The sequence below is a fragment of the Clarias gariepinus genome, chromosome 12, assembly GCF_024256425.1.
Source record: "Clarias gariepinus isolate MV-2021 ecotype Netherlands chromosome 12, CGAR_prim_01v2, whole genome shotgun sequence".
In the NCBI taxonomy this organism is placed as follows: Eukaryota; Metazoa; Chordata; class Actinopteri; order Siluriformes; family Clariidae; genus Clarias; species Clarias gariepinus.
In genome coordinates this window covers 20586536-20603075 of record NC_071111.1, presented here as the reverse complement: position 1 = coordinate 20603075, position 16540 = coordinate 20586536, and the positions used below count along the sequence as shown (strand labels likewise).

The following is a 16540-nucleotide window of genomic DNA, read 5'->3' as shown; positions in this document are numbered from 1 at the left end:
CAATGTACCTTTTTTGTTTCATTTAATGTTAAGTGTTAAACTCCTGTATTCAAAGTAAGTTTGTATTGTTTAAATGTTGTGCTCAGTTTTTAAGTGAGAAAACTACTCTTATAAGAACTTTTATTTAACAGATGACGTTCAATTCAGTTGTAAAGCTGATGAATAAAGCAAAGGAATAAAACTTTTGAGTTATGACAACTTTTTTTTTTTAAAGGTTCAAGGTTTTAAAATGGCAGCATGGTGGCTTAGTGGTTAGCACTGTTGCCTTGCACCTCTAGGGTCAGGGTTCGATTTTGCACCGCCTCGGGTCTGCGTGCATGGAGTTTACTTGTTCTTCCTGTGCTTGGTGGGTTTAATCCAGGGTCTCCGGTTTCCTCCCACAGTTCAAAGACTAAGTGGCTTGCCCGAATGGCTTCTAGCGTGTAAATGAGCGTGTGAGTGTGTGTGTGTGTGTGTATGCATATACAGCTGTACCTCGGCAAAGGAATTTTAATTCATTCCGGAGGCGAGTTCTTAAGGTGAATAATTGTTTACGAGATGCATTTTTCCGTAGAAAACAATGCAGATAATTCATTCCAGCCACTCAAACATATTACCAATATTTCCGATTTCTAACACTATAATCATATTTTTGAATATAAAAACAATCGAAATATTTAGAAAAGACAGGTAAATGAGGTAGAAAAATGAATTAAATAGACATTAAACCTCACGTAACCTTAAGTTATGATTCCTCCTGGCACCAGCTGCTTTAAAAATGAAACTGAAAGTGCCTTTCTTTTGTCCTTGCTAACCTTCTTGGGACCCGTGGTGCTATGTCTTTACTAAATCTTGCACGAAATGCCAAAAAAAAAAAAAAAATCACAATAAAATATGTAAACTCGTTTCACATGGCTTTCCACTGACACTAACAAGTTTTGCACGGCTCCCGGATGTCATTTCAGTTCTTAAGGTGAATTTATTTTAAGGCGGGGCGTTCATATGCCGAAGTACCACTGTGTGTGCGTGCGCCCTGTGATGGACTGGCGCCCGCCTCGTTCCCTAAGTCTCCCGGGATCGGCTCCAGGCCCTCTGTGACCCTGTATACAGGATAAACCCTCAGTGAGGAAGTGAGTCTTAAAATTGGAAAAAGATCAGGAAAATATTTTCACATAGAATCGGGATATTTATAAAATCGGTAGCTAGGTATCGTGATAATATTGTATCGGGTTCTCCCTGAAATTATCAGGATACAACAGTTGGTTACCTGATGATGTAATGGCTGGAGGTAGTGGAAGTGGTGCTTATCTAAATGGGGGTTATTTCCGGTTCTGGGCCACGTGACCTCACGCATGTCATCTGCTGATTAATGAGACTTTAATGAGATTAAAATGTGTGTGAGAGAGTAAGAAAGAGAAAAAGTGTGATGACGGAAGCACTAAAACGTGTAATGCACGTGCAGAATTTGAGGAAACTCAGAGTGATCGACAGATGATCCGTTTCCATGGAGACCACCAGTAATCACTAATAAATTTCTATCAATCTCCTCTGAGATCGGATTCCGCCCATCCATCCCGGTCTGATCTGTGTGTGTGTATCATCAGACAGAACACCGCCCCACTTACACACACACACACACACACAGACTGGCCGCCTTTTAAAACACCGAATCACCAAAACACGACACACAACACGCTCCAGTGTTTATAATCTCACCTCGAACACGACCTCTTCGTCCAAATCCTCAGTCATAGCTCTCTCGCTCGCTCTCCGCCATAAGTCCCCGACAACGAGCGCGCATGCTGGGATTGTAGTCGATACGAAGTAACGGCCCGACTTGACTTATAGAAGGACTGCGCAAAGCCGACCGCGGCGCGCGCACTACGTTTCCCGTGATGCTTCACGCGTTACGATGGGACGAGGAAAAACATCCGCGCGCACTCACACAGCTCAAGCGCGCCCCTAGAGGCGGATTAAAAATCTGCACGCGTTCAAAATGTGTCGTGGTGTGTGTGTGAGTGTGTGAGTGAGTAAGTGGGGGCTGGAGAGACTCAATGGAGACGGAGTGGTTTTTCCCAAAAGAAAAAAAAGTTACATTGTTACCGGTTACATTGCGTGCTGCTTGAAGGCAACTTGTTTTGTTAGTTTTTCGTCTTTTTAACTTGGTTATGGAGTTACAATGGAATATCGCAGGGATAAAGAGCGAGATTTAAAGGAGTTTTCTTAAAAAAGAGAGAGCGAGAGAGCAAAGGAACTCATTCATGGAGCTGAAGGAGTGAAGGATCATGAGTACAGGTCAGTTTCCGTCCTGAGAAAGTAAAAAAAACAAACCAAAAACTAGACAATTTAGTTTGATAATTTTTGTTTCTTTGAACATTTTGTTTGTTTGATCTTTTTTTTTTTTGTTTGAACATTGTTTGTTTGTTTGTTTTCAGCTCCTCAGTCTGTTTTTACCTTAAACTCTGAGCATGATCTTTAGGAAATAACACACACCAGACTTCTTGCTTATCTTCTCCAAGTTTCTAATGCATGAGAATGATCAGAAAAGAACAAAATGTGGACGGTGGGACTTTGAAGTCCTTATACTTTCTTAAAACAGGAATAACTTGTGACGGACTGACCCTTTGTTTAAAATTCTTTCATTTTCTTTCTCAACAATAAAACCCAAGGTGTGTTCAATCTACTAGCTCTTTTGAGTTTTGTGCATTTACGTTATGCATGATGTGAAGCAGCAGGAGTAAGAAGGAGTCTTATGATAATTTTCCATAGCCAGCAGATTTGCCCATCTCAGCATATCCGCCTGATGACTATACACACACACACTAGCACACACTCATACTGTAACACACTTGTACTCGTAAGTTTGGGACCTCACACCATTTGTGTCCTGTTTTAACAATTTCAACTTTTTTAATCCAGCAAGTTTTGCACCCATGTTTCATCTATAACAGGATTTTCGTCCCTCAAAATGACAGAAAAATCTCCTCTCTTCCTCTCTCTCTCTCTCTCTCCCCCTTCCCTCAAGTTGTTCTTCCTTACATTTGTCCTGGATTGCTTCCCATCCTCAACGGAGCACAAACAAGCACAGCCGAGTAAACTCCGGAAATCAAGCCAGTTTCAGTTACTGTCCTTACTCAGCACAGAAAAGAAAGAATGTGCACACTAAATAATCCAGGACTTCAGGACACTTGTGAAGATTTTTTTGTTATTTTTGTTTAACATCCCTTGTTCGCTTTACAAACTATGAGGCTAATATAACTAACCATGAATGAGTCTTTTCCGTAACCTCACGCACGGCTTCATCTACATTGTCAAGTGACTTCCTTACGCTCATATTTAGAAGTACTAGATAAGGTACTTTCTTAAAAATTGAGAAAAAAAGTATTACAAATTCAATTTCAAATAGATGTGCCCTAGTGGTTATCACTGACGTCTTTTGCACCTCCAGGGTCGAGGGTTCGAGTCCCACCTCTGGTCTGTGTGCATGGAGTTTGCATGTTCTCCCCGTGTTGGTGGGTTTCCTACGGGTACTCCGGTTTCCTCCCACAGTCTAAAGACATGCAGTTATTGGTGTTCCTACATTGCCTGTAGTGTGTAAATGAGCATGTGAGTGTGTGTGTGTGTGTATGTATGTGTGTATGCCCTGGTATGGATTGGCACCCTGCCTCGTTTCCTAAGTCTCCTGGGATAGAATACAGGCCCCCGCGACCCGACTACAGGATAAAGCGGTATAAACAAATAAAAACAAAAAGTGGGTTAGGGCTTTCAAGATGGCTGCCTCCATGACATTACAGTGCTCAGGTATATGCTTATGTTTCTTTTATCATTTACAATTAGTGTTTTTTATGGGACAATGCTTGAGGCACATACAGTACTGTGCAAAAGTTTTTAGCCACACCTCATTTTGTTTTCAAAGAGCAATCTGTTTGGATGAGAGGCATTTCACGAGTGGTGATAATAAACACTAACAACACGCTAACTGTTTTTATGTATCACGCCACATCGAAACTGTTCTAACAATTGCTAATTACACTAACTTGCATGCGGTCGCATAAAGCTGATATACTGAAGCGTAATAACTATACATGTAAAGAGAAACTTTACAAGACTCACAGGACTGTCTACCTCCTCCAGTGTTTTGTTCTTACCTGTAAGAATTTAAAACTACTTTCACCCGTTATTACACTAACTGTCAGTAACTAGCTCCACCCGTCGCAGTTAGTTAGTTCCGCCAGTCGCTGATTGGTTATTAGTGGTAATAACTGGTTAAATAACAAACAAATCATAATCTGTTTACGTTTGTGAAACGGTTGTATAAAAGCAATATCACACATCTCCTCTCATGTGATCTTGCTTAATTTAAGCATAAAGATTAGATTGGATTGCAACAAAAGAAGATATATAACCATAATCCAATAATGTGCACATATAAAAGGAGTTATGTACAATAAGTGGGCCATTTGTTATGGAGAGTGAAATGAGGAAGGTTATTTTGTGAAACGAGATCTAACTTGAGAAACAGGTGCAGATGATGACAGATGATCAGGTGATTAGTATACTGATGGTCCTGAATGCTGAGTGGTTAGATCGGACGAGAGGGGAATAATATAAACAGCTAATTTTGATATTAATTCTTTAGGCACTTTGCAGCCTGTCACAAAAACAAATTTGTTCTTGTTTATTTAATTTATTATCCATCATTTAATTAAATTAAATGTGAAGAAATGAGGGGTGGCTCACTTTGAGCATGATTGGAGTTACAGAAAACACTTGAGATGAGATAGTCCTCCATTACTTAATAGTTACAAGAGCTAAAATGTCCTGGCTATGTTCTCGGTTCCCTTTTGCGATTGACTCCAGATGTAAATGGACTCCGAGACTATAAGCTATAAGAACTGATGTATGAGAGTTGTGTGGTATGTCTGGAATTTGGTTATTTCCCATCCTGCTAAGTCTCTGTGGAATCTGATGATTAACAGTTGAATCAGGTGAGTTAGAGCAGGAAAGTCCCCAACCTGTGTCCACAGCTGAGCTTTTCATTACTGTAGAATAATAAAAAGTCATTTGCCATGGGAAAAGTCATTGTTACCTGACAGACCTAGCAGACTGCGTGATTTGATAAAAAAAATAAAAATAAACTCGCATTGCGATGAAATTCGAGTCACGAAATTCTGCAGATATGAATGAGCCGCGGTTCTATGAACAAAACAAAAACATTCTATGTAGATGCAAACAAATCGCACAAGTAGTTCATGTGTAATGTACAAAAAAAAAATCGCACTAGATACCAATATTTACAATTCTATACAACATTATTAGTGTGTACGTGAATGTATAAAATGTCTAAAGTCCGGTATATTGTGTGTGTGAGGTTGGGGGGGGGTAATGAATCGGCCTCACCGATTTTAATGAATCAGTCCGGAAGCATGACGATAGAAAATGTCTGTCCTGTAAAGCTGTTTTAATGGAGAATAATCCTAATTTCGGAAAATCCTCAACAAAACGGAGCTCACAGTCCAATACTGTGGAAAACAGCTGACAGAATGGCATTTGAGATTCCTCTCATGATTTAAAGGCGCAGAGACAACACAGTTACATTTCGCATGATTTTCACTTGATATCAGAAAAAAATGTTGCATTGAGAGTAGAGATCGACCGATATGGGTTTTTTTATAACCGATGCCGATGCCGATGTTTAGAGGTCAGGGTTAGCCGATGGCCGATATGTGCTGCCGATTTTTTTGGCCGATTTTTAGGGCCGATATCTTGAAGTTTTCCCTTTCATTTGCATGCTAAAAGGTCACACTAATAACGAGTGGATGCAAATTTAAATAACAGTAACATCTTTACATTATTGAATTAAATTACATTAAATTAACTTTTAAATTAAATTAGAAAGTCAAAAGTACAGATAAATAAAACAAATACCTATTTAAAAAATATATTTTTACATTTTGTCCCAAAACAGGGACATTTAAGGAGGATCTAACATACTTTATTGGTATTCTTATTAAATCACTCACCATTTTTAATCTAATGATGAAAAAGAGATTAAAGAAAAGAAAAGTGTCCTTTAAACATATTAATTTTAGAGTCATGCTAATAATCATGAAAATAATTTAAATGAGACATTTCTAGTGTTCTTTGTGACACAGATTTCTACACTGTATTTCCATTTATTCTTAAATAAATCTGTTAATAGCTGTCCTCTCTAACGTACAGTTAAGTAGCTTTAAATATGAAAAGATTAAATTAATTTAACTTACCGATGGCCAAATGAAGTCTATACCCGAAGCACTGTAACCTAGTCCAGTGATTAACCCCCCCCGCTTTGGCGATGTTCGTGCTGTTGTCTGTTGCGACTGCGACCAAACCATCCTTACAGAGGTCCCATACAGCCAGTGCCTCTCTTAAACCGCGGCTACAGTGTGTTCTCTCCGGTGTAATCGCCAGGGAAATACGATGTTTACAGGCAACGGCTTTCCAGTTCAAACTCATTGTGCGCGGTTAGGCTAATATATGTCCCGGTCGTCCTGCTTGACCAAAGGTCCGTAGGAGTTAAAAAGAATTTCACTGCAGTTATTTCAAGTTGAACGTCGCTACGTCACTTACTGAGACTTACAAACACATCTGTAATAATGTGTTGTTTTCTTTTGCTCACACTGTTGTGCTTTGTTTGGTCTTTTTACTACTCTTGGCTTTTACCGCCATGCATTTATCATACTTTTCTGTGTTGCTTCAGGTGCTGATATAAATGTGTCGTGTTGCCACCTGATGTAGCGACTTTAGTTTTGCCAATTTTGCGCAGTACCTCTTTCTGCTTAGTGTCTGATATCCTGAAACCAAAATATCGCCAAATAACAGAGCTTGCATTTTTTCTGGGCACAAGTTCAGCGTCGGTCACTTCTGTATCCATTTTCTTCCGTCTCCACACTGCGCTGCGGAAAGTCACGTGACCACCAGCATGCGCGCTACACAAGACTGACTGGTTATTTTTTATTTTTGACATAAGAAATGGCCATGCAGCTCTTAGAATGAATGTCTTGTTACGTCCGCGAACGCATTTGTTTATTTAATATAATCGCAACATTTGCTGTAATGTAATCGCATAGGCTGACATTGCGATATGATTAATCGTGCAGCACTACTAGCAACCAGCAACATTTGTGTTTGGTATAAATGACACACAACATCTGAAGTGCATTCTAGTGCATTGAAGTTTTGGCTTGGGGTCCTTCACACGCGGCAGCAGCACATTCCACCGCATCAATAACATGGGACTGCCCGCGGATGTGCCTGACTTTAAATCGGCGCTACTAAACAAGGATATCGGCCGATGCCGATATATTAAAAAATGACAAATATCGGCGCGATATATCGGCCGACCGATATATCGGTCGACCTCTAATTGAGAGTAACTTAGTTTGCACACACATTGTCAGGATGAGTAATTGCTCAACCTGATGCTTTAGGATTAAGTTGGTACTAAGAATGCCGGAGCTGTGATGCAGCAATGTTACTCGCGATACCGTAGGATTAGTGCTCACCTTTATCCAAACCTCCTCTTTATTGTTAATACTGCTTTTTAAAAAGCTCTTTATACCTACATATAATGTATTTTCATTTTTTGGGGGGGCAATTTAACCATTTTAATTTTAAACGCAGATCCAACAAAAACATTATGATTACTAAAATATAGTTCAGTTTAGAGTGCAATAATGACTGTATTCTTCACACCACTATAACCTCCTGGATTCCAGATACACTTTATACATTTTATACTCTTTCCGTATCACATGCACCATTGGATCTGGTTGTGTGCCCAACTGTGTCTAATGGTACAATAGGGAAAAAGACAGCTAATTCCGTAACAGGAGATAGTGACGATATCTGAAACTGGCACAGACCTCAAACAGTTCTTGTGATATGATACTTTTACATGCTTGTACTGAATACAGTGTTGTGTTAGAGACTTTTAGTACGTGGATTGCAGTAGATTACTCAATATTCAGTACAGACCTAAACTGGAAATGCCGGAATGGTACTGCATACATATCTTTAGATACAATCTGCTGATGTTATGACTGAAAAGCATATGATGTTTTTAAGCGATGTCATACCTTGCACGTGAGCATAAAAATAACGTAAGAACTATCTTAAGGTAACAGAGAATGTTGTGCTAAATATTATGCCTGGTATTCACCAGGGATCAAACAATACAATATTATCACGATATCTAAGCACTGATTGATTTATATTGTGATTTTGAAAGTATCATGATATTGTAAACACCTAAAATTTTGAAGGGGTTTAAAAAAAATTAAGGGAACACTTAGTCCTGGTTTGACTTTATATATAAATCTGGGATGTTTACAAAATCATGATACTTTCAAAATCAGAATTTAAATCGAATCAGCACTTAGATATCATGATAATATTGTATTGTATCAAAATATATAATGATATATATTGTATGTTTTGTCACACAAAAGAAGTATGGTACTTAATTGTATTGATCCCCCCCCCCCTCCCCCCACAACAATTGCCAAAGTTGTATGGCAATTTTTGTTCACTGTGCGATTCCTAGATTAGTCTAGGGGGGCAGATTTCCTGGCCTCTGTCAGGGGGAAGGACAGGCATAACGGCACTGTTGCATTAATCAAGCTGACACTAGTCAATCTTGGGCATCTGTGATCTCATGCAAGTGGACGAGGTAGATAGTGTTTTCTCAGGGTTTGTTCTGCGGTCACCTGTTTTGTTTGAACAGCAGTTCAAAAACATACGGTCAGCTGGCATCATGTGCCTTGGAGAAAGCATGTGGTTGGTATATATATATATATATATATATATATATATATATATATATATATATATATATATATGTATATAGCCAAAAGCTAGGGCAGCCAGGTGTGTGTATGTATGTCTGTGTGTATATATATATATATATATATATATATTATATAAATTCTTACCAACAGACCTCATCCTTGCCTCTTTTTTTTGCATATAAAAGGGTAACGATTTACGAACAAATTACAGCGACTTGTGTTTAAACACGTATAAATAAATCTACTTGTTTGTCCTAGGCTAGAGATTTGTCCATCCATATGATTGACAGCTCTGTGTAAAAGCTTTGCAGTATGCCACACCATTCAAGTAGAACTGAACGTGATGGTACGCCCAATGTACTTTTTTATTATAATTTTTTTTTTATTTCATTCATTTATTTATTTTTACACAACCATGGGATTGTTACATTGCCATCAAAGCTGTCTTTCCTGCCATGTTCCTGAAATGTACTAATTCTATCCCATGTGTGTGCATGTACAGGTATGAAGAAGCCGCCGGTTGCCCCCAAACCCAGGCTTTTGGCTTCTCAGAAGCCAGCCCCTCCGCCAATTGCACCCAAACCCGAGATCCTTCTTCACTCTTCTTCTCCTTCTGTGCCAAAGCGGGGGAAACCTGCCCTAGCGCCTAAACCATGCCTGGACAAAATCAGCCCCAAAGCCGTCCAGTCATCTTTCTCTGTCAGCACCGGCAAATCTGAGGGCGTCCCCACATCCAAAAACGGGGGCCTCTCGCATTACATCATACCACCCAAGAGTCACCATATGGGCAACTGTAAAACGAGGGGATCTGAAGAGACGAACGAAACAACAGAACATGATGTAGGAAGAAAGCAAAGCAGCCCAATAGAGGAGCTCGGGTGCAACAGTGCAAAGGAACAAGTGACTTTACTCAGACAAGATGTGCAAAACCACATTCACACACACACCCCTAACATGCTTCCAGATGCAAAGGAAGATCCACACACAGATGTGCTTGTCAAGGATCACATACACACACAACCAGAGTTACAACCTCCAGCAGAAGAATCCTTCCAGAAACAAGAACAATTTGCTGGGAAGACATCACAGACACAGTATTTAACTTCTGATGACACACACACCATTGTTTCTGTGCCTTCACCCCCTAGTAAGCCACTTCCTGTGCCTCAGCCACGGCGTCCACGAAGAAATCTGCTTCTTCGGCAAAATGTGGTGGTGGAGTATCCAGCCGAAACAGAGACACAACCCCAAACTCAGGTGACACACTCAGAAGACCAACTTTCTTTATCAGAAGTTCCAGAAGTTGCGTTATCATCTAGCAATTCTCTTGCAAACATGTCCCCAGACTCCACCCACAACAGGGACTCGAATGGTGATGCACACAATAATGGCAATGTGACCACCTCAGAGACTGTCTGCTATTCAGTTCCCACCTTTAGTGATGGTTTATCATCTGTTCCTATAGAGGAGGAGGAGCAACAGGCACCAGCCCCGCCTCCTCGACAGAAGTCCCTTCTACAGACAGACAGTTGCAACTATAAAACTTCCTCTTCCTTGGATAATCTACTTCTCGCGGAGCATGCAGAATTGGACAGATTTGATGAGAATCTTAACAATGAAGAGGAGGAGGACGATGAAGATGAAAATGGCACATATGGCGATTTTGCTCGTTGTCCATTCACCAGGAGTTTACCCAAACAAATCCGACTCAACCGCAGCCCTCAGGTGGCGACAGTAACCAAGGCATCTTTGGCGGACGAGAGCTCACCGAAGATCGCTCCCAAGAAGCCGCAGAGACACAGTCTACCAGCATCTGCACACTCGAGAAAACAAATCACTCCACCGCAAACACCAGTTCCAGCTCCCCTTCCTGTATTTGGAGCCCTTCCACCCCCACCCAATGAGAAAAACTCAACATGGCGCATCACTTTTCCAGGAATCCCACTATTTGGTAAGCAGCTATCTCAAAGTACTAGCCAGTCTCAAAGCAGCGAAAGAAAGCGACCAGGAACAAGACTAGTTAAGCAGAGGGCGAGGTCGTTCTCCTCGGCTGATCTCCTGCGCGTGGACTCAGGTGTCGGTATGCAGAAACATCGCAGCTTGAAGAAACTTTTCGAAGCGCGTGTAAAGCTGTTTCCCAAGCTGTTGCGTGGTGGGACCTCACTGGACTGCACTAGCACGGATACGGAATATGACGCACACACTGCAGCCAATGCTGAGGTCACACCATGTAGTGAGGAGGTCACTGGGAATGATGGAGAAGGGGATTGTGGAGTAGAATATGAAAATGTTCCCCTCTATGAGGAGATTCCCGAGTACATGAACCTACCCTGGGTCTATTCCAGTCAGAGCACGGATAATGAAGTGTATGAAGTGCAGGAACCGTATGAAATGAGCAGGTAAGAGGCTTTAGATGGTGTGTGTAAAAGATCAACTACTTCTTCTGGGGTGTCTGTTAAGTCTTTCTTTTTCCAAAACTCTTATTCATACATGCAACATATGTTTCCATGGAACCTGTAATTTCCATACTTTGTACTTTCTGTACCTTCCAATTAAAAAAAACATTTTACATTACACTATGTAGATGTGTGAGACATGAGAGTCACTACATTTATAGCATTATGGCAGACACAGAAATGTTAGGATCTAAAAATCCTTTAGATTTTTCTAAAAATTTGTAAGTTGAATGTCCCTTTAATATTTCGAAGCTGTACGATGTGCAGCCCAGAGTTGTCATCTATCCCCTGGGGATAAAATGGGTCCCCTGGGTCAATATATCTGTCCGAAGTTAATTTAATTCCACTTTGCGTAGACAAAGAAAGCAGGACCGATGGAAAACTGCCAGAGACAGCATTAGTCAGTAATCCTGATAGGAACCAGACTGTTCGCAAAACAACCAGACTTGCAACTTCATCTTAGAGAAAAGCTGATTGCAACACTGTTTGACATCATCAAACAAGCCCCCTAAGTACTAACTGTAAGATCCTTAGCTGGAAGACTCATTATTCTAGATACTCATAAATAGCCTGCATCTTATGACCTGCCATAATAAACCAAAAGTTTGCTTAGGTACCGTAAGGATCCGGGACACTTGTGCGGTGAGCCTAGTTATTGAAGATAAATAAATGATTAACAATTGAGTGTATGGAAATGGTGACTTTGATTTCCAGGCATCGCTGTGCTATAAAACTGATTTTAAATAGTTTAAAATCTAAATGGCTTGTTTAAGCCCTGGCTAATACAAAAATGGAAAAAGGGCAAAAAAAAAAAAAAACAACAGGGAATGTTTTATGGTTGTACACATGAACTAGAGACCTGTTTGAATGACTTTAGAAAAGTAAAATGTGAATTTTGTATAATAGGTCCCATTTAAAATCTTGAACCCAACAGTAAGTTAATAACAGATCTATCTTGTACACAATGTTTCAGTGTTTGTTAGAATAGTACAATGCTTTGTCCAAGCAACGTGTGAAACAATGTCATGTTTTTCTTGGAATAATGATCATTTCAATTCAATTCAATTTTATTTTATTTGTATAGTACATTAAACAGAGGACATTGTCGCAAATAAAAAAAAAAATTAATTAAAAAATAATAATAATTGTGCCTAATGAGCAAGCCAGAGGTGAGATGACCTGAGAAAGAAACATTAAGAGAAACATTTTCATTGTTAACTGGAATTATCCTCAGTTATCACATGAATCTATAAGCAGACCATATGGAGCCATCCTTAGCAAGTGTTAATGGTCTCCATGTGAGCAGAACTTCAACCAGAACTGGGGCACCAGGATGTACCAGACAGGTCCAGAGGGCAGAAGGTGTTGGGATTATTGCTATCTCATGGGTGCCATGTGTAGCTTGTTAGAGAGAACAGTTATGGACAGGTATGCTCACTGTAATGTAGTGTATAAGGTCAATGTATAGTGGCTCCAGAGTCGAGTGTTCGATTCCCGCCTATAGTCTGTGTACATGGAGTTTGCATGTTCTCCCTGTATTTGGTGGGTTTCTTCCGGGTATTCTGGTTTCCTCCCACAGTCCAATGACATGCAGATAAGGTTTTTTACCATTCCCAAATGGCCTGTGTGTGTCTGTTTGCCCTGCAATGGATGGGCACCCTGTCCAGGGTGTCTCCTGAGATAGGGAAAACAAGAAGGAAGCACAGATATGAGGGCTGTCTGGAAAGTAAGACAACCAGCAGTGGGCCTAAAACAGAACCCTGATGAGTACAGTATGAAACAAAGCTTCTCTAAATTTTGCAGTACATGCAGTGCCAAATAAATCCTGACACATAGTGCAGTGACTCAGATTTGGGTAATTCAGGAGATGATTAGGAATATTATCATGAAAAATCGAGATCTTGAAGCCTTTTGTTTGATTAATAATTAATAGAAAACACTATCAGTACTGTATTTAACGTTGCAGAAATGAACTGGTCATACTCTGAGTGGGTGTAAAAATTTACCTTCCGAAGGAGGACTAAGGTGAATTCGTATGCTCATATGAATTCTATGCAAGTGCAATGTGAAATACACACATGTTTGATCCAGTATTTTTGAGATAATTAGCCCCAATTTGAAAACTTCAATGAAACTGCATAGATCTAATAAATGGTATCTGACATTGTGCAAAGCAAGCAGCTTTAACCTCAGTAACCCGCAGAGCCAAAACCACTACATAAGTAAAACGATCGTCAATTTGTTTAACACAGAAGGCCGAGAGCTGAAACAGTCACTATAATAGTCCGCACTTGGAGTTCAGACTGACTCGCTTTCCTGTGGGTTATTTTCAGTGGCCAGAGCAGGAAATATCTGGAGAGAAGAGAGGGCAGAGCCTCTGGAAAAAAAGCTCTCTCTCGTTCTCTCTCTCACATCTCATTGAGCCATGTTTTCTTTTGTTTCCCTTATCAATACAGCAGTCATATCATGACATGACTGTTTTCCTGCAGCTGCATCACCATTCTCTATACTTAACTCGTCTGGTTTGTTTGTTTCATTGTGATGTGGTTTGTCACATGACTCAGATTTTGATTTAAATGTCAAAGTTTTTTTATTTTTTATTTTCTATACTATTGCACCTCCAGCTCCTCCTGTGCTTGATGCGTTTCCTTCAGGTTCCCCGGTTTCCTTCCACAGTCCAAAAACATGCAGATTAGGCTAATTGGCATTTCCAAATTGCCCATAGATGATCCTCTGGAGAAGGAAATGGCAACCTACTCCAGTATCCTTGCCAAAAAAAAAAACAAAGACATCATGTAAGAAGGCCTGATGTGTTGTTGATCCATGAGGTCACGAAGAGTCGGACACGACTGAACGACTAAACAAACAAAAAAAACCTACTGCATGCCCAGCTAGTTAGTGTTGCAGAGTTGCACAGCCTGTATTTGCATACTGAAACATGTTCGGTTTTATGATGCGACAACATATCCATTATGTTAATAAACTTCTACTCAGATTTTTTTTAAGCTTTACTTGTTTTCGCTGAAAAAAAAAAAAAGCTGATGTGACCATTATCAACCCCTCCTTTCCTTAACAGGACTTCTTAGGGTTCTAAAGGTGCCCCCACATGGATGTCATGATGAGATTTTTATTTAAATTCATCATTTTACTAATTTTTTAAACTAGGTTTATCATTTTCAACGTCATTGCATTGAGTTTGTGCTTTTAAAATCTCACGCTTTTTCAGGTCTGATATTAACAAACAAAAAACACCTCAAATTAGGATGATTTAAGTGGCCAGGTTTAGTTAATGCAAGTAAGGTGTCATTGTGTGATCTTATTTGTGCATTTTTTTTTACACACTCAAAAGCTTAATCTGAATGAAATATTCATTTCAATGAGTTGACACTTGTTAAATATGTTAGCAACTTTATTGGCATTGTGATTATACAACGCAATAAGTTAAATGTATGTACGGCAGTTAAAATATTCTAGATTTATTTGAACTGTGTGCGGTGTGTGTGTGTGTGTTGTCTCTCTAGGGTCTCTTTACAGGCTGAGTTTATATAAGACTGCCTGTGGCAGTAAACAAGAGGAGCTCTGTCCGCCTGCAGCGGGAGACAGAATGAGAGAAAGAGAGGGAGACTGAGCGAAAGAAAAGGGGAGAGGGAGAAAAGGGGTAGAGAGGTGTAAAAGGAGAATGAGAGCGACCGAGTGTGCGTGTGTGTGTGTGAGTGTGAGAAATTAGTTCTTCACACTTTAAAAATGGCCTACTTATTCAAGTACGATAAGACCCACAGCAGCGTTTCTCACAAAAATTCCCGACACGGCCGTGTGAGTTTGAAATTGGAATATATTCTTACATACAGCATCCACACTGATGAGTTTCCAACCAGGGTTTGTATTCTGGATGTGTGTTTCTAACACCGTGCTAATACTGGATTCAGTTATAATAAGAGAGAGTTTATTTCTTTTCGGCAGTGCAGTATGTGTTTGTGTGTTGGCATTAGGAGTGTATTGTATCACATAGAATTTTCACAATATGAAATATGCATTATGATCAATTTTAAAAAGTGTTGTACTAAAACGTATTCACTTATTAGTATTGTTCTTGCTTTTGTTCGAATGAAATTTAGAGTTCATGGACACTTAATAGTTCTGTAGCAGCTTGGCATTAGTTTAGCCAGGAGTGTTTGTAGGTTTTTCTTCTTTTTTTTTGGTTTCAAATATGGTTAACTTACAGTAATATTACTAATTCTTTTAACTGGATTCATCATATTTATGCCTTTGTAATTCTGATCATTCACTGTTGCTGAATAACACTGAACAGTAATGCTTGATCTAGTGTTTGGATTTGTGCATTGGTATCATATATTTAAGGACACAGTGTTTATCTGGTTCATGCCGTGTATGCATCAAATGTAGGTATTTATTGGGTCATGTTTGGAGGTGGCTGGAACACGTTACGTGAGTTAGTTTGTCCTGGTGAGCTCCTGAGAGCATCCTGAATCGAGCTCCTTTTTAAATCAGTGACAGCTAATCTATTAGTATTATTAATATTACAAATCTTCATTAAGTCCTCTTTCATGACGTTAAATAAACACTATCTACCATTTTGGGTGAAGAACAATTTAAAAAATAAATCTCATGGATAAATATACACTGATATTCCAGTTGTTTTGCTTGTATTTCTACATGTGGTGCAGTAGTGGGGCAGGGCGTCTGCTGCCTCAACTCTTTTACTGCACCTAGTCATAAAACATTACTAATAGACATCCATTTGCAGTAGTTGATAGGACAGTTAATTAATTGAGAAAGTTTACTCTATAGTCAACAAGTTCTTGTTTTCTCGCAAATACTGAGAATGAAATATAATAACCTAACTAAAAAGCAAAGTTTTAGAAAGCTGTCCCATATTCCTAAAGTGCAACAAATTGTCTCAAATTAAAATTCATGATTTCACGGTTGATCGCGACCTGTGACTACATGAGCTATGAATTTTCTACTTTCTTCTATAATCGATGTCACCATACACGGTGTGATGGTATTACAGTGCACTACAAGGGGCGTTCAAGTCAAACTGGGACTTGACGGGACAAATTTCTCGTGAATAAAGATGTGAAATCTTTTAAAGACATTTACAGAGAATGTCAAGCTCAGTATGGTGATAAGACACTTAGGCAAAATAAAATATTTAAAACCTTTTAAAAAAGGTTGTGCGTCCATGAATGACGATCCTGACAGAGGTGACTCAGAGCCCAATGCGGTTGTTCCTGTGAACATTTAGAGAGTGGG

The 16540-nt window shown here is 39.6% G+C and overlaps 2 protein-coding genes across 4 annotated transcripts in view; one reads left to right on the top strand and one right to left on the bottom strand.

Moving 5' to 3' along the window:
- Positions 1–1805, bottom strand: part of vezt (vezatin, adherens junctions transmembrane protein) — a 28205-nt gene extending 26400 nt beyond the window's left edge. Inside the window, exon 1 of the mRNA XM_053508870.1 lies at positions 1696–1805. Within this exon, the coding sequence (XP_053364845.1) occupies positions 1696–1731 (36 nt within the window). The 5' untranslated portion in view covers positions 1732–1805. The remainder of the gene's footprint in view (positions 1–1695) is intronic.
- fgd6 (FYVE, RhoGEF and PH domain containing 6) overlaps positions 1–16540 on the top strand; it is a 40962-nt gene that overhangs the window by 3247 nt on the left and 21175 nt on the right. Inside the window, exons 1-2 of one of the 3 annotated variants that reach the window (XM_053508866.1) lie at positions 2026–2274; positions 9313–11209. In XM_053508866.1, the coding sequence (XP_053364841.1) occupies positions 2265–2274; positions 9313–11209 (1907 nt within the window). In that variant the 5' untranslated portion in view covers positions 2026–2264. Of the gene's footprint in view, positions 1–2025; positions 2275–9112; positions 9157–9312; positions 11210–16540 lie in introns of those variants that run through there. The other 2 variants (XM_053508865.1, XM_053508867.1) reach the window with 2 other exon arrangements.